General features: G+C 43.3%; 1 protein-coding gene across 1 annotated transcript; it reads right to left on the reverse strand.

Moving 5' to 3' along the window:
- Nucleotides 1–726: 726 nt before the first annotated feature.
- Nucleotides 727–11,049, reverse strand: LOC111072736 (synaptic vesicle glycoprotein 2B). Its single transcript, XM_022364772.2, has 4 exons — nucleotides 10,845–11,049; nucleotides 4,213–4,371; nucleotides 3,392–4,100; nucleotides 727–2,700 (listed from the first exon to the last, which is right to left on the reverse strand). The coding sequence occupies exons 2-4, from the start codon at nucleotides 4,247–4,249 to the stop codon at nucleotides 1,560–1,562; spliced, it is 1,887 nt and encodes a 628-aa protein (XP_022220464.1). The 5' UTR covers nucleotides 4,250–4,371; nucleotides 10,845–11,049; the 3' UTR covers nucleotides 727–1,559.
- Nucleotides 11,050–19,091: the final 8,042 nt, after the last annotated feature.

Genomic DNA, 19,091 nt, shown 5'->3' on the forward strand with positions numbered 1-19,091 from the left:
TACTCGTCACCACGTGCAGGGGAGCTCTCCAAGTGTGTGCAGTGCACGTTTTTCTGGCTTTCTACGGGCAATTTCTCTGTTTGGTCAACCCGGGTGCGAGAGATTACTTACTAACAGACCAGACCCCACAGCTGTATGGCTGGATGAATGTAGCCTAGTATTCTCTTGTTGAATCTGTGAGTCGGCGAATCTGCTCGTGTATTTATTTAATTAACACTAATTCCGACCTGCTGGCCCAGCCAGTTCCACGTTCTCGTCAATATTTTCCCCAGCCCTACCCGCTCCAGATTCATTGAGCAAATAAATATTAGGCAAGTCGCGTGTTCCAATCCAATCCAATCCCCCAGATGCGATGCGATGCGGACAGATGAGAGGTTCGTGTGTATCTATGAACGTATCCCCATTGTGTGTGGGTGGAACGTGTAGGATCTGAAAATTTTTTCCCCTATGAAAAATGCGTAGAAATCTTGTGGTTTGTTCTTTTTTATTTGGTTTTTTTTTCTTCTTGTACATAGTATGTACATATTAGTATGTATGTATGTATATGTAGCGTAACTTGTAATACATAACTAAATTTTACAAATATTCCTTCACTTCCTGTGCTTTGGTCCTATATGACGACGAAAAAAAAAAAAAAAAAAAAGTAATATGTACTATATGGTACATATAGTATGTATGTATATCTGTATGTATATGTTATATAAATGTTATTTGATATATGTATGTATGTTTATATATAAAGATAAGGTTATATACGTATGTATGTATATGTTTTATATAATAATAGCAATAATAACAAACAATAATTGACAACAGAGGGAGGAGCTTCGCATTGCTTTGCTTTTGCTTTTGCTTCGGTTTTGTTTTGTTCTTCGGTTTTCGTTTTCTCGCCTCTCACTTCTCTGCTGTTTGCTTTAGCCGGCGCCGGCGCTTGCCAAATATGTATATGTAATATATACATATATATTACTTACTACCACTAATACACACAAAATACATATCGTACATACAATACATAAATCGATCGCAATCGATATCTATATAGCTGCTATATCTTCTCGTCGGCGAGGGGGGGGGGGGGGGGGGGGGGTTGCGGGGGCTTGGCTTCTTGGTTAGTTTGTTGTTTTGTTTTGTTTCTTTGTTATTCCGATTTAAATTCCGATAGGCGTTAAAATTAGACCACAAACAAGAAAGAACGTTAATCGTTATTGTTATCGTTATCGCTATCGTATAATAATTACTGATGATAGTCGTGTTCTATAGCACACACACCATTATATACACAGATACACATTCCCCCGCTTCCGGTTCCCGTTTGGGATAATTGGCGCAGGGGTGTGGGGGAGAGGGAAAGTGGAAATTAAATGTGGGGTTGGGTGGGTGTGGGTGTTCCTGTTCTTATTTCTGCAGCTGGCTCTGTTCCTGCTGATCGGTTGGTATACATACATATATATATATATATTTTGTTTTGTTTTTTTGGCGATTTGTTGTTGTATTATTGTTATTGGTGGCAATTTGTAGCACCAGGACAGGAGACAAGGACACACAAACTGATGTTGTTAGTTGAGCTCCTTGCGCGTCGTATTTGGCAACAGGAGGCACATGAGACCGCCGCCGATGAGCAGGCCAGAGACAATGAATGTCGGCGAGGGACAGTAGTTGTCCAGCAGCTGGGCAATCACAATGTTGCCAATGATGCCGCCGAGACGGGCCGCCACCATGGAGATGGCCACACCGGTGGCCCGCAGCTTGGTTGGGAATACTTCGGTGATGAGACAGTCGAGGGCCGCATTGGCTGCCGATATGGCACCACTGAAGATCGCCGACACGATGAGATTCTGCAGGGAGCTGCGCACAAAGTACATGAGGGCCGAGCAAATGCCGGCAGTCATGGTGCCGGCAATCAAGAAGAATTTGCGCCCCAGCATATCCATGCCGAGGATGGCCAGCAGATTGGCGGGCAGGGCGGAGGCAAGCGAGATGAGCGACTCCATGAACACCGACTGGGGTATGTCCGAGGAGCAGGTGCCGTTGTTGGCACTCTCACGGGCAATGCCCACCACATAGTCGGTGACCGAGCAGACGCTGGCCGACTTGTCGGGGAAGGCCTTCTCGTACTCCTCAAAGCGATTGAACAGCTCCGGGAACCACATCAACAGTCCGTAGTAGCCAATGTGGAATGTAAAGTTAATGGTGATCGATACAATGGTGAATCTGAGGATGGGCGACTGGAACAAGGCACGACTGTGGTCCACCATGCCGCTGATCATACGCGAGTACTTGTTCTTGCTGTTGCCCGAGCTCTCGAGCAGCTTTTCGTCCACCTCCAGATCGTAGACCATGTACTCGTCCGGCCGCTTGCGGGTGTTCGTCACAAAGATGCCACGGAAGATGGCCAGGGCTCGATCCTTCTTGCCGCGCGTCAGCAGAAACTTGGGCGACTCGGGCAGGTAGAATAGCAGGAAGCCGACCAGGAAGGATGGCAGTGAGCAGACCAGCAGGAAGATGCGCCACGAGTTGTATGTGAAATATGGAGTCATAAAGCCAATGTCCGTGGGTATGATCAGCCAGGCCAGGCCGGCCACAAACAGGTTACCAAAGGTCCAGAAGGCAGCCATGAAGCTCAGCATGGAGCCACGTTTCGCTTTCGGTTGGAATTCGGCAAAGTACGACCAGATGACAGGACCACTGCCTCCGAGCCTGAATGGAAAAAAAAAGAAAAAAGCAAATTTCGTTAGAGTCTCAACACGGGGATCCTTTGCTACACTACGAGTATGAGCAATGTTTATGGTATGACCACGCCAGGCCGAACATTGCGAAATATTTCTGAGAGTGCTCTCAAGTAATTAGCAGACGATTGGGAAAAATAATGATCAATATGAGAGCATGAGACAGCGGGGAACTTGGATGGATGATGGATGACTAATTTACGAAGTAAATCATAGCCAAGGGGCCAAGGCCTGGAGGCCTCCCATGGGTGGAGGGGGAGATGAGCGCACTGAGATTTTCCAATTTCGTTTACGTCTGTGGTTTGTTTTTTTTTTGTATTTTATTTTTTTTTGGTTGTGGCAGTAGCAATGTTTTCGGACGCGGACTCGGACTCGTATTCGAAGCCTTTAATTAGCATAAACAGTCACGATATTGTGGCTCAAATATTTTGTTGTTATTTATAACAAAGTTAATTGAATTAACACCCTGGCTGCCCCGGGGTTCGGGCCCGTGTGTCACTCGACCAACAGCGATCGATAATGGATAATGGATCATGGATCATGGTTGGATGGATCATGGATGATGGGTGGCTGGATGGCTGGATGGCTGGTTGGCTGGGGAGGGCTTAGATGCTGGGGAGAGATTGATTCGGTGGGGTTTTGCGTTGATCCGAGATACTTACGCTGCGCCATTGAGAAATCGAAACAGCATGAAAAACGTATAAGTTTGCGAAAACGACGACGCGACAATGCAGAAGGCATTCATGAACGATATGACAATCAGCACCTTCTTGCGGCCAAAGCTGTCGGCGATGCTGCCCCAGAAATAGGCGCCCACCATCATGCCAATAAAGATGATCGAATTGAGCCAGCCCTTGGTCTCCGTGTTGAGATCCAGGTCACACTCGGCCGATGGCAGGATGAACGACATCGAGATGACGTCCATTTCCTCCGATGTACTGACCAGGCCACAGATGGCCAGCAGTATATAGTGGAATTTGCCATAGCCGCACAGCTCGATGGCCCGCTCAAAGTTGGCGACTATTGGACTCGTGGGCTCCGGGAGCGGTGCTCCCTTCTTGCCCTTACGGCCCCCCTTGCCATTGTGTTCGGTGGTGCTGCTGTCGCCGGCAGCGCCGCCCACCGCACGCTCTACGTCCTGCTTGCCATTGGTGTTGGTCGTGTCCGGCTCGTAGCCGCGATTGTCAGCCGCAAACTGATACTCTGGCTGCTTGGCGCCCGTACCCAGGGAATACGGCTGGATGATCGCTCGGTTGTCGATGTGCGGATTGGTGTTGGCGTTGCCAGTCGCGTTGCCAGTCGAATGGTTTGTTGGATTGCTTGCTGCGCTCTGATTGTAGTTTGGCTGTAGTCCAGCATCTACATTATAGGCTGTGGATGACATAGGATGAGGGGGATTCACACAGATTAGTTTTGCCTGATTCAAGGCTCCTCCGGGCTGTGCTTCAGCAAGGGGATGGCGGATGGGGAATGGGATACTTACATTCGCTTTTACCTTTTGCAGAATCACCTTCTACCATTCTATAGTTCAAGTTGTTGTTGGCTTTTTGTGCGCGTAGCAAAAAGGAAATTAAATTGTTCGATTTGGGTGCTGCCAAGGGCTGCTTAGAAAAGTACAGTTGTGCGTGCCTTGCTTAGCGATCTGCAATTACAGAGAAAGAGAAGGATAGAAAGATATTAGTTGAAATCTTTGTTACATCTCTGACCCCGTGTCGAAATGGGGTCAAATTAACATTCGGCGGCACCCTTCGATATCGCTCAATTGGGTACGCAAGGCGACCATTGGAGGAGTAATTGAATGAAATTAATAAACGATCTGCTCACGCATACATAAATATATATCAACTATATACATATGTACATACATATACCGCCAACAATCGAGATCTAATTGGCGGGACAAACAGCGTCGTCGTAATTGATTAATAAAAAATTATGCCTGAAATAGTCGAGAACTAGCCGAAATGCTGAAGGCGTGAAAAAAATAAATAACAAATAAAAAAACCCCCCGCCAGCGCAGACAGAGCAGCGCATCGGTGCGTTTATATTGCGACACTTTTATTAATAAATAATTGGGGAAATAAAACGAATTTGTTGAAACCTGTCAGGGCTCCCAGCCGGGCCAGACCACCGTTATGCGCTGTTATTGCTCTGTTAGGAAAATTTAAGAGAGCGGATCGAACGCGTTCCAGTCACACGCGATTGAGCACATATGTATGTTTGTATGTATATGTGTGATACCAGCCGGCGCTCGGAAGTTTGCCTTCTCGACGGCATCTTTCACCACCCTGGGAGCTGTGTGTTCGAAGTCCTGGAACGGCATGAAGCCTGACGCCCAAGCCAAGCTCGGTATAACAGGCTTTCCAATGATTTCATAGATATGAATTCATTAATGGCCTGCCTGCGCGGTCACGTGCCGCCATACCAACAAAACAGCTGTTAATTAACAGAGCTCTGGTTCTGGTTTTGGCACCTGCATTTCTTTCGGCTCCATTTCAGATTCGATTTGTGATTTATGGGCGCAATCTTTCACTTTATTCATTAGGCGAAAAGTAACAACAAATCTACGATGACCTCATCGCGCATCGATTGAACCTGGTGGGAAGCCAGAGGACAGGCGATGCACGCATGTGCACTGAAGGAGAACAGGAACCGAAAGTGCAACGTAACGCCATCCGTTAACGTTACCGTAACGAGATGACAGCTAAGCAGAGGCACTGGCAGTGGCAGTGGCAGTGGCGCCAGCAGCAATACTAACTGAGAGTGTTAGCAAGAGAGTATGTCGTCTCGTAGGTGGACTGCAGCGATGCGTTTATTATATTGGATCAATGGGAATCTATGATCTATGCTACTTTATTCTGATTAATGCTAATACGGGTCCCGACCTCGATGCGTACTACGCCCACGCTTCCGCAAATCAGGCAATGGCATGGCATGGCAGCCCTTCACCTGGCCTTTGTGCCAGGTACAAGTACAGCCCCATTTCCATTTCCATTTCCATTTCAATTTCCCTTTCCATCAGCGATAGAGAGATCTGATGAAATCCGATACCAACTGGATATCTACGGGGTATCGGCATCTGGCAAGAATCGTATTCGGTTCCAGTTTACACTGCGACTACGACTACGATTATTATTTATTACGATTGTCTTTTTCGCAGCCGCATAACTGGAAAAACTGCGTGTGAATGAAATACCTCGGACTTGGACGGGGTCCCAGACTCCCAGACAGACTTCAATGTCAGTCGATGCATATACGAAAGCGCATGTGCCATATGGGTGGGGCATGGGTGGAGCGGAGGGGGTGGTGAGGGGGATTAAGAGATTGTACTTCTCGGATCGTTCAGTTTATGGTGGTGCAGCATTTGTTTTGTATTTGCGCTTTTGCATATCTCAAATTAATTAGCACATAAAAGTGAGACATTGCGCCTTAAGGTTGCATGGTCATATAGCATTTGATATAGTACATAAATAAATGTGTACGAATCACAGCAAAAGATGCGCCCTCTAGATTGATCTACGCAACTAATTTCAATGGTTTTGTCAAACGAAATATGCCAAAAGCTGACAGATGACTTAATGAATTATTTCTTGTAGGAAAACCCCGCCTTCAAAGACTTATATAATTATGATTTTTAAATAATTTTAATTATTATTTTATGTTTAAATTAGATCTGTTTGATCTCCTAAAATGAATGTGTAACATGTAATCTCTGAGATCTGAATAAATTGTTATATTCCAGGTAAATCTTTCTGAATAAAACATTTAACTAAACTCTTTTCTGAGAATTTTCAAGATATTTCTTTTAAAATTCTATATTCTGGGGCCATTATTTAGCGGGCCGGCCCCAGTGTTCAGTTCAGCATTTAGTTTCGCTAATTGGTTCGTTCGCTTACTAATTTCCTTGACTCGAGCGACCGATAATGATTTTCGTATGCGTTTACCTGTTGGATGGGGGGATCGGCTTGATTTTCGGCTTGGAGATCGCTTGATTTGTTTGTACGAAGCGTTGCACTGGTTTTTTGTGGGCCTTATTGTTAAACAATAAATTATTGTATTTTTGGCGAAAAAGGAAATATGGAAAAGCAGCTTTTCGCACTTGCTTTTGGGTTTTATTTATTTTTTATTTATATTTTGCTTGTGTGTTTTTTGTTGCGTTATTTTGTTGTGTGTGTTGTGGATGCTGTGCTGCCGTTTGTTTGTGGTATAATAACGGAATAGATTGGTTGGAAAGTGTACTAAAATTGTAATTATGACGATTTGTTTTGGGTGTCAGCTGAGCGACTGTTTCTGCTTGTTGTGGCTTTTGGCGTTTGTGGTGCGCGAAGTTCTCAGGTTGGCCTGACAATTGTCACTACAAGCTGGCGAAAACATTAAAAACTTTAACTGTCAGACGGTGCGGGAATGCCGAACTGCATTGGGAGCCAGGCCGTTCCAAATGTAAACGTAAACGAAAACAAAAACACACAAAAACTCGAAACAATAACAAAAACAAAAACCGAAATTGGATTTGGTTGATACGAGTATTACTGTTAGCGTTTTACTATTGCTGGCGGAGAGCGTAAGCCGGGGCGGTATTTAGCGGGTCTATAGCGGGTCTCTCGATGAGCGTTTGTTCGCGCCAAATGGTGGAAAGTATCTGAGAAGCGTTACGCGCGCGCTTAAATACACCAAAAAGGCGTCCCAAGCCAGAGACAGAGCCGCCCCGATCGTGACGGAACGAAGTGGGACTGGAACATGCCCTGAGGCTTATCAAGAAACGCTCAGAGCGACGATTACCTCTCATGACTATACTACACTACCACCTCACCTCACCCCCGCCCGCAACACTTTCACATCGGTCCCCTTTTCAGTGCTCACTGTGTTCCCTGTGTTCCATTGTTCCGATCGGGCTAATTGAAATTCGAAATTTAGGCGCCAACCGCAGTCGCGAGAGCAAAGAAGTAGTTGGGACTGGTCTTGATTTCCCGGAATGATTGAAAAAAAAGCTCAATACTATTTTTAAATTGTAAATTGGTATACATTTTGTTCAGTGCACAGAGATGCTTTTGATCAGAATACTCAATAGCATGGATCCCCTTTGAAACGAAAGACGGTTCATGATCTGTTCGAGTCAAGTTCAGTTCATAACTTATGATGATTAACGATCGGTTAACGATGGGCGGATGGAGACAGGAGAGGGAGATGACAAACCCAATGAGTATCCGTAAACCCTTTTGTGAGGGCAGAACAATTAACGGCAGCAGGCAGCGGCTTAAGTGATCAAAAGAATAATACTTGATACTTATAAACGGCATTATTATTATTATTATTGTTGTTGTCATATATGTATATTGCTGATATTGTTACATGCACAAATAAACATATATATGTACGTAAAAATATATACATATATAAATATATTGTTGTCATTGCGATTACTGATACATGGGAATCGATGCGAGCGAGCAATGATCGTGTAAGCTGGCCATGTGACTGAGTCAGCAGAGATACAGATACGAAGTCGGAGACAGAGAGGAAGCCTCTCGAAAAATACAAAATAAATATAAAGAAAGATTTCACAGAAAATGATCTATAAGCCGTAATGATTTATATGGTAATTACAAGCCTAAGCCCCTTCATTTGTGTTTTTTTCTCGGTCTAAAATGTGTGTAAATATATCATTAGGCTAGGACGTAGATCATTCCTGTGGTCTTAAAGTCAATTCGGGGTGGATAATTGCCTAATTGGCAACACGGGCCTTGAAGCCTTCGACTTTTGGGTGAGAGTTTGCGTTTGCGCCCCCGAAAAACGTTTACACGTCTGTCAGCATCTCATGATATGGCAATTGCACATCGAAAGTGAAATTTGAGATCTATTGCAACGTACGTACAGTTCTTAGACAATTCAAAACGTGACTGTCCCCGTTTCTAGCGGAGACGGGAGAGAGAGAGAGAGAGATTAAATGAAAGCGTGGACCCAACGAGGGCTTGCATAATAGTTGATTAATCCCCAACCCATTCGCTTATTCGTTTATGGAGCGTAACTTGACGCTAATTTCTTGTTGCCTCATTTGGGAAATTATCGCACCTCCGACCCGACCCATACGGTACGGGTTCGAGTGGGGAACGTGTTCTTTTTTCATTTCACATTTCTCATTGTCACTTCAATTTCAATTTTCGCCACAATCACACTGTACTTTTTCCCCAAGTGTTTGTGTGTGTGTGTGTGTAGATGTGTGTGTGGGCTGCCCACAATTAATTTAATTAGACATTTCTGAAATGCTTCGAAATTGTCATCCTCTTCACCCACAGCAAACTGTCAGACTGACAAAGAACAAAAGAAATTTGAAATTAAAAATAAAAATAAAAAAATGGATTATTATGCTTTTTGACGGACAGCCTAATTTCCAAAGAAAAAATCATTATACCGTATAAACTTTTGAATGGAGTTGAACGCAGCGGGCGTGGAAGCGTTGAACTTTGAAAACTTTGAGAACCTTGTACGCAGCGAGGCTCAGTTCCAAGGGTTGAGTTCCAAATCCATAGACTCGTGGACTCTAAATTTTAGACTCTAAACTCTGGCATGTAGGAGAATATCTGGAATTGGTGAACTATCCAGGAAACTTTCATTACAAAAAAAAGGGAATCCCAGACATGGAACGAATCGAAACGAAACGAAATGGAACGATCGGGGGTGGTGGTTGTCTTGGATATCTCGACCACTGGGTTTCTGCACTCGCTTCATTCGAGTTCAATTTGGGGCGTATATGGCAATGCAAAATTTTAATCTATAAACAATAACAATTCCAGCACATATGTGTATAGTATTAAATCGAACATATATTCGTATATATATATATGCTCATTGAGTGTTTTGTTATTGCTGAATGTTAAACAAACTGCGTGGACCGGGCGGCCCCGGCCCAAACTTGTTCGAACTGTTTTTTTTTTATTCTTCACTCCTTCTCGAGCTCTTTCTTCATCTTCAATTGATATCCGTCGCGCCCCGTTTTCATTGCTGCACAAACATTTCAATTAATTGTCCAATTCTCAATTGAAAACAATATTGTGCGAAACGAAAACAAAAGTCTCAGAGAGACCAGAGAACCAGAGCAGATGAAAGCATTAAAAACTAAGAGATCGACGGAATTCCGAGTTTCGTATTGGAAAAGGCGATCGATCCATGTATGTATGTATGTGCGAAGCAGCCGCTCAGCCACAGATGCAAAACAACGCATGACTAATACTCGTACTACATACATGCACACATAGGTATATCGCATAGGACCGATGGAGATCGCCTGGGATCGAACTCTCTCAGCAACAGTTAAACCTCCTCAAGCTATTCTCGGTCAGTATGATTCAGCAATTCGATTTAGACCAGAGATCATTGGAGATCTGGTGAAATTGAGTGGACTACAATCGATGAGACATTACTACAGCTATTCTTTCGCTTCAAAGGAACTCTTTGGAGCTCGATCAAAATATTGTTGAACATTCTTTTGGTAAAGAATGGCAAGAAAATCTTCAAGCACAACTGTCCATTTTTGATCTATAAAATGTGCCAAAGGAATGAAGAGAACTGAAAAGATCCGATCCCCTTTTCCTGAAGATTGAAGCGATCTGATCTTTACTCTTGTGGGAATGCACGGCAAGGATGAGGATCGTGTTCTGGGGGACTGACAGGTGTTCTTTTTTACTTTCCCGTTTTACCCGTTCAAGCAATTTGAATGTTTCTTTTTTTTTTTTTTTTTTATGCAGGCGGGCGACAATTTAGTTTGCATAATTAATTTATGCATTTTTTTTATTTTAAGCCTTTACTCTGTATTTTGATCGGTGGAAAGAAGCCATCGGATCGGATCTGATCGCATCGAATCAGATCGGAACGAAACGGAATAAAAAATGTGGAATAATGCCCCCATCTGGGCAGCCAGAAAAAGAAGATTTCGTTTTGCATCTTAATCTTATTTACGAGTGTACGAGTACCAGGAAGAAGCGAATCCAATTGAAACTCAATAAAATTCAATGATGATTCATGGATTCATAAGCTCCATATTATACATACATGCATATATTTATCCTTTTTGGGCAGGGATGGGCTTAGGGATAAGGGATTTTTGGGATGGATACGCACCTACTACTGCTGTCGTCGTCGTCGTCGTCGATTTCGCAAACTTAAACGTTTTTCTGCCCTCCGGACCTGGACCTGGTTACAATGCACGTGAACGGCACTCAGCGATTAACGAATTGGGAATATGGATACGGAATACGGATACGGATGGTGTTCACTGGTTGGAGGAGCTCCACGCGGCTCCAAGAGCGAATGGACAATGCGTTCCAAGTGGCGTCGGGGAGGCTCTTTTATAATCGCCAGTGGCACGCCACAGTCCCTGTCTGTCCGCCGGGTCTGAGTGTCCGTCGAGTCCGTTAGTTTGTTCACTGTCTCTTTGTTTGGATGCTGCTGTCGCTCTCTTCCTCTCTCCCTCTCTCTCTCTCTCCCGCCCCTTCTATCTCTCTCATTCGATCTTTGAGTGTGTCTATCGCCCCCCCCGTCCCCAAACCTAAGTCGGAGCGTGTGTGTACGCCACTCTCGGGGGCTCTCTCGGTTCATGTCTGGTGTGTGCTCTGGTTCTTGCTCTTGACGTTATCGCAAATGGATCGCGCAAAGCAGCACCAGAAGGCGGTGGTGGGGGATGGAAGAAAAGGCAGAAAGTCTCTTGGCAAAATGTGAGGAAGAGCCCAGTAGCCTCACCAGTAGCCGAAGCATCGTTGTGGTCGCACTTCGATGCTTATCAGTGGGCTACCCTACCCGCTTTGTTCTTATCAGACAGCGCCAGCAGCCTCTGGCTTTTGCTATCGCACAAAGTCGCAACTTCCCCACCCCCCAAACCCTCCACCAACAACCACACCACAGGCGAGAGGGGCTGCTGTTGGTAAGCAAAAAGTGCACACAAAAAAAACCAGTTTCCAAAATCTGCCAGGAATTTTTGAAATAATAGCCAAAATGATGGCCAAAAATACTCGTATGACAAGTGCTTAAAATAGGCTTCAAATCGGTTAGGATCTGCCAAAAGTCAAGTATTTAAGATGCAACAACTAAATCGGTTCTCAATCAGCTTTGAACCGGTTAGCTGAAGGTGTTTTTGAAAAGCCATTCAAGCATACAAAAACAGTATGACTGCAGCATGAATTTGCTTTGAATGTGAATCCTGATTCCTGGAGTCAAAATCTTCGATATAAAAAGTTGAAGAAATATCCAGGAATATCATAAATACACAGCTCTACGAACATACATAAAACATGTGCATACATATATGAGTGACTGTGTGTATGTGTGTATGTGTGTGTGTCTGTAGTGAATAATATGTGGACTATTCTGTGTGGCTCTCTGGGCTCTCCACCCCCTTCTCGCATGTGTCGTCGGTTGTATTTGCGTGCTGATGTCTCGTCTACACCACCGCTCTCTCGCCCCCACTTTTCCGTCTTGTCCACGTCCGTCTCTCTTCTGCCACCCCCTCCTGTGTCCCCAGGGTCCCCTCTGGCCCTGTCGTCCGGCCTCGCCTCGGTGTCGGCAAAAGATCTACGTAATTTTTGTCATTTCATAAAAAAACAAAAAAAAAAAACCAAGCTGTTTTTGTGTGTGCAAAGTGTTTTTCCGCAGGCCATAGCCATGGAATTAAATCGAGAGCACGTCCAAGTTCAGCGGAATGATTATTGTCACTTTTTTACACGCCTATGTTTCATATGTACGAGTATGTTGTATAGCTCCGATATCGTTCCGTTTTTAGAATAAATCAATCATCACATATAACTGGCCTGACTGTTTAGAGTGGATTTAAGGGGATAAGGGGGATAAATCGAAATAGATTAGGTATAATTTGGAGTGCTCCAGAGTAGGAATAGGAATATTTGTGGGTCACTTCGGACTTCTGGTGATTTCTGAGTCTTGCGGAGTGCATTTAAATGTAATTTAATGTAATTAAGAGTGCTCTTAAGACAACCTAGAGATGGTTCAGATCAAATAAGAAGTATTCCGAATAATTCGGAATTTTATGGAGTAATTAGGACTATTTAGGAATAGATTTAAGTGCCATTAAATTCGACCAGCTGCACTAAAGTTAAAGTATATTCCTCGAAATTTCGGAATCCAAATTCGGAGTCGTTTGGAGTGCAAGTAAAATTAAAAGTGCTCTCAGAAGAGGCTTCAAATGGTTTGAATCAAATAATACGTATTCCATATAATTTTTGTGTGTTTTCGGAATGGTTTGGACATTTTCGGAACGGCTTTAAATGCTATTGAGTGCACTATTTTATCTTAATTAAAGCACCTTCGAAATTTAATCCAAATTGGATTTCGGAGTGCATGTAAAAGTAATTAAGTCTTCCGAGTGCTCTCAGAAAAGACCAGTAATGCTTCGAATCAAATATCAATACCATTTGATTCGGAGTTTTTCGGAGTAATTCGCATCGCTTGTTTTAAATGCAAGAAAATGCAATCAAGGGCATCTCATTTTTGCCACACTTTCGAAATTTCGGAATCATGTAAACACAAATATTGGCCACACGGATAGGCAAATATTTGTCCACCTATACGTACAAGCAATCTGAACTCATTTCGCTCAAGTTCAGAGCTGTTTGCCCAGTTGTCAGCTGCCAACGCTGGATGGAACCGGTAGACCCGACGTCTTCCCGTCGCCTCACCAGAGCGGCTGTCAACCCATGTGACCCATCCGAGGCCCATCCGTAAACAAATTTCAGACAGCTTAGCGCGTGTCCTTTGACTGTCCAACTGTCCAATGGCCCGCCTTCTCGTCTGTCCATTGGACACCATCAAAGTCAAAGTCTACGTGTCGTCCCTTCCAAAAGAAGATGTTTGCTTGCGACGAGATCTCTACGTACACTCCAAGTGGAGTGGAGTCGGCTGACGTCAGTGAATATGTGTGTAGACTTTATGATGCTGCGGCTTAGGGTCTGTTGATGTATTCTGTGATTTATGGGTCACCCCCACACACATGCACAGACACACACACCAGAATGCACATAGTTACGCAGCTCTTATCAGCAAAAAGGCAAAAGTAAACTGTTTATCAGATATAAATCTGCGTAGAGAGCGGATCTACAGCAGATCAGAGGCATGGCCATAAAGTTATTGTATCTTAGGCCAGTGCCAGTTAATCTTAGCTCTAGGCAGCCCGCTCTGTCAAGGTCCAGCTCGAAAGTATGCAATGATCGATCCTCAATGCTGGCTTGGCAATGATCCCATCTAAGATCTGCATAGCTTGCTTGATCCTTACAGAACTTCTGGGAAATCAGCGCTTGACTTAACGGCCTCGTAAAGCCGTCTATCTTTAGCTTTATGATCTGTCAGCAGGAGAACATTATAACGATCAAAACATCAACATTATAATTGGGCTTAGCGGGGATTTTTTTTTAATACCTTTCGGGGTTCCTCTGACGCACACAGCTCGCGGGTGCTTCGGTGTCTCGGTGTCACGTGAATGCAAACTGCCAAGTCACTTTCGGCTACGCAATGTCTATGGTCCATCTCTTAACCCTGCTCGTAGTTTCATTTATCATTGCATGCCCAATAACAATTAAGACAAGAGCAAATGTACGAGATCGAGTCGAGTCGAGTGTCGTCTCTTCCTCAGACTCAAACAAACAACAAACAACACACTCCACAAATGAGAAATACTCGTACTCGTATGTATAACCGATTGGTGGCCGTATGACTAAACATGGAACTTAAGCAGAAATCAATTCAATGCCCAATTTCATCAAAATCAACAACCAGAAGAGACAGAAGAGCCAGAAGAACACTCTCCAGAGTCGCCAGTGTGAACCGGTTAGAACCAATGCCAATCAACCCGCTGAACCTTTAAGGCGGCAACGTCATCAGTATTAAATAAGTACTGGAACGGCGATAGATGGGAGATGTGCGGTTCAGTTGTATGGTTCATTTTGCGAGCTGGATGGATTTTGGATTTGGGTAGAATGCATCAAACAATCCTCTTAGCTTTAAGGCATTAACGATCGTTGATCCTTAAGAGCTTTCAGGAGTTAGTAGTCGTTTGGAAGTGCATTAACCTCTCTTCTGTACTGTTGCAGTCCCTTCTACTCTTCTACAGCTATTTTGGGATCGATCGCGGCTCTCTTTTCAACTCTTCCCGTAACTAGTTCCACATCCCCCTCTGAACTGGAAGAGTCATATCTATAGGCCCCTATGGGATGGCATCAATTGGGAAATGTTTATGGGGTAACGCATTGCCCCGCCCGATCGAGGGACTGGGGGACTGGGGGACAGCCACTGTCTGCTTGAGTGGGTTTTGGTACCGAGTATCGTTGCAGAGATATATTTCTATTCCTAACAGGTTTGTGGCACCAGCCCGGCAATAATGATATCCATCAACAACAATAACAGCATCCATTCGGACAATACATGTTGTCGCTCTATGCAAATGGATATGGTATGATATCTGAAGCAATTGTTTTGGGTTTTGTTTCTGTTTCTGTTTCGGTTTCTGTTTTGTTAGGCATTTTGTTGTCCAACTGTCTCGCTGATGATGAATTCTATTAATTCTGGTAGTTTGCAACTTGATGCTGTTTCTCACTGCTGTTTGCTGCTGTTACCTTAGGACTTAGGGCAACTGTAGCTACTGTCGTTTGCTAATCGTACATTTGAGTACGTTTGAGTCATTAAATAGTCTACTACTTGATTAACAAGCCGCCACGCGAAGCCGTAGCGTAGGGCCCCATAAAGGTGGCAGCAAATGAGGGTCGGTCTCGCGTCTCAGGTTGACAGGCACTGCACTGCACACTGGCGGCGGAGTACCTCATAAGAGTGGAATTAAGGGGCTTTTCCGTTGAATCCATTTAATAGTCTGACATTGGATAAACAAACTACTTGAGCCAAGGCCCATACACGAAGGATGATTACTTGGGCTCTAATATGCATTATGGTAGATAGACAGAGAAGATTGGCTAGAAGGGCCAAGTATCTCAAAGAGTGTGGGTCATTATCATCATCCACATCATCATCCACCTTGGAGCACTTGCAATAGGTGGACGTGGACCACCCTCGGATACCACCCATACCCGCCTGCACTCAGAGCATTACAATTATGCAGCCTAATTGCACAATTAAAGCAGTTTCCTTGCTCCGATCTGGTCTTTAGTTTGCTGATCTGCTTTGTTTCGCTCAATTCGCTGCACTGCCAGCACCCACTGTATTCGTGTACATACATATGTAGAACTGCAAACGTACGTATCTGTATTTGTTTCTGTATCTTTACGTATGTATATGTATCTTTATCTGTATCCGAATCGAAGAACTTTTCACTGAATCAAACCAATTTGAATCGGTTCAGTGCGAGCCGACGCCCCCCAAAATGAATGAAGGTAAGGCACACACAATACAAAAAAATATACAAACAAATAAATAATTAATTATTACGAGCAGCATGTTGATGCATTTTATTTTAAGTATTTATGCCTTGGGATGCCTTTTATAGATTTTCTGTATTTACAATCGGAGGGATGGAAACCTACCCCAAGATTTTGTGGTAGAAAAAGGCCACAGCTCTGTCGAAAATTCCCAATCTACTTATTGTGATTCTCGATTTCTTTAATGCTGGAATATTTTGATACGTGTATCTAAAAGATCTTCCATTATCTTTTAGAATTTTTCCTCCGTTTTTGGCATTTCCTTGTTACCCAAGTCGCAAATAAACAATGGCGAATTAGTGCAAGTGATTACAGCCCCCCAATGTTGACTGAACTTCCATCATCTTCCTCATCTCATCAGCAGCAACAGCCCCATCTCCGTCTGCAGCAATCCTCCCCACCCCCCCACCAAAAACCCTTGGCAAGTGCCACGTTTCACTTGTCTTATCTGGGTGTAAATATTTTGATTAAATTATTATTTGTGTTCTGTTTTGTTCTGTTTGGTTCAGTTTATTTCAGTTGCTGTTTAACTGTCATAAAAAGACAGCGCCACAAGTGAATTAACTTGTTTAATTACCCTGGGGCGTGTCCATAGCTTTTCCATATACATATGTACCTATGTAGGTACATGGCTACTCATATGAATACATCTATTCATATTATATGCGCTTTGGATAGAATGGCAAATCAAGTGCAATTACCACCAATAATTATAATTAGAAGCGATTGAATGCCCAATTAGGTGTTGGATGATGAAAGAAAGATAGTCGAATACGAACAGTTTATACGCTAGTCGAGCCACGAAAATCCATCATTATAAATCACGTTACTACATATCTCGAAAAAAGAAAATCTACATCTACAGATCATCTCTATACAGTTCATAGTTACATATATCTGAATATTTATAGCCAAGAAGAAAAGAGAAAAAGTTTCCCAAACTTATCTGACACTCACTTTTCTTGTGCGCGCTCTCTCTTTCTTCCAGTGTGGCTTAGCACTTATGGGTGAGTGATCATGGGCTACTCTCTCAATTAAGACCCTAACAGCTCATGACTTTGTCTTGTTTCCGTGTCATTTATGTTTGGGAGGAACTTACCTCTTCTTGACGCACTGCTTGCTGTAGCGATAGCAGTGGCAGTGCAGTTGCAGTTGCAGGTGTACCGTTCTGTGATTTTGGTATGGGTTGAGCTGCAATATTGCTTCCATTCAAATGTTTAGCAATTGTTTTTGGTCTCGTGGATTACTTATTGCTTCGGCTTTGGCTGTGCCTTCTCCTTGGGGATTTTCTCTTTGCTCTTTATTATTGATTGATATTAATATTTCTGGCATTGATTAAGGATTTGTTGGCTGTTTGCTGTTTGCTGACTGACAACTCTGAAATGGAAACAACTGAGTGTAGAATGTTCCATGAACGTTAATTGTTATACATATTTCCAGAGTGATGCGAATGATAAAACGGAAGGCAATCCAATGGGGTGGCATATTTGGGGGGATCTTAGAATTATTCTAAAGACTCGTGGCACTCGCCTATCAGATTATTCTATCTATAAAAACATCAGCACGTTTTATTCAATTTGCTTGCAAAACAAAAGAATTTAAGCCAAACAAAACACGTGAATCCTCATGGCCCCAAAAAACATGAGAATTTTCGTACAAATTCGAATCGGTTTCTATGAGAGCTACGACGAGATCCATAAAGTACATAGTCGAAACATACAAAGTGCTACTGAAAGAGAAATCTTTCGAAAGTGAGTATGGAAAAACTGATTAAATCTTGTTTATTTTGGACACGCACTGAGTGTGAATGTGCTTGTTATTCCGATCATTCTATATATATATACATATAATATATATGTACATATATGCATATGCTCTTTTTTTTTTTGTTTATGTTTATTTTGAACAAAATGTGTATTCGTCTTTCGGCTTTATGGGGCCCCTACACCTAAACTTGGAAGGGTTCCTTTTGCAGAAATAAAACTACAACTAAGATCAATACCAATGCTACTGAACATACATTTGTATATATGTACATATGTAGGTATGTACATATGGCATCCAAAATATTCCTTTATGATATTGGCAGACCACTGGTCGATACGGTATTCCCGTTGGAACCGGTTAAACCGGTTGTACTGAATCAGCCCCTACATCAACTGCGTCAGAGAGTGGTTCGAAAATAGATCATCTTTGAAACTATTGAAACGGTTTCCAAGAGCCAACCCCACAACAAGTGTCATTCGTGTTCTATATTTCACGGCAATCTGTTCTGTTTGCCAAATTGGTGACGCAGCACCTTTAGGAAATTTTTATTTACATATGTATATATCGGAAATACCGGGCCCCCTCCCCACCCCAGATGCTATATGAATGTATGCTGATGGAAGGTCAAATGGGGTTGAGAAAATGTCTCTCGATGGTTGAGAGCACAGAGCACAGGGACCATTGTGAAAGTTTCTCTCTCGATGTTTGAGAAAATGTCTCTAGGTGTTTGAGAACATTTCTCTCGGTGGGTTAGAGCACAGTTGGAGAGACTGAGCAAGGTGGACGAGACCTGTTTGGTCTGGAAATTGCCAGATCAGAGCTACAACCAGACCGCACCAGACAATACCGAGACTGGGATAAAAATATATACTCCTCTCTCTCTCTATCTCTCTGTATCTCTGTCTTTCGAGGCTGTACAAGACTGACGTTGACATTGGATGACGCCTAGGGCGAGGCTATATTTATATATATATATACCGACTATGATTATGGGTGAGTAAGTAATTTTTTGTTGAAGTTCTCGTACTCCTTCTGCAGGGGAAAAACTTGCCACGACACGTGCAACGCCATCCCCCCACAGGGAAGTTCTAGAAAACTTCCCCCTAGTACCTATTTATGGATTGTTCCAATTTTAATTAGCATGTAAATATAAAGAGGAACAACAGCAAAG

This window comes from Drosophila obscura, unplaced genomic scaffold (genome assembly GCF_018151105.1).
Source record: "Drosophila obscura isolate BZ-5 IFL unplaced genomic scaffold, ASM1815110v1 contig_185, whole genome shotgun sequence".
Lineage (NCBI taxonomy): Eukaryota > Metazoa > Arthropoda > Insecta > Diptera > Drosophilidae > Drosophila > Drosophila obscura.

Bases quoted from the DNA above. Each gene is read 5' to 3' on its own strand.
- LOC111072736 (XM_022364772.2), bottom strand. From the start codon at position 4,249: ATGGTAGAAGGTGATTCTGCAAAAGGTAAAAGCGAAT. The intron at 4,101-4,212 runs GTAAGTATCCCA...TGTCATCCACAG, and splicing joins TGCAAAAGGTAAAAGCGAAT to CCTATAATGTAGATGCTGGA. The intron at 2,701-3,391 runs GTAAGTATCTCG...TTTTCCATTCAG, and splicing joins CGATTTCTCAATGGCGCAGC to GCTCGGAGGCAGTGGTCCTG.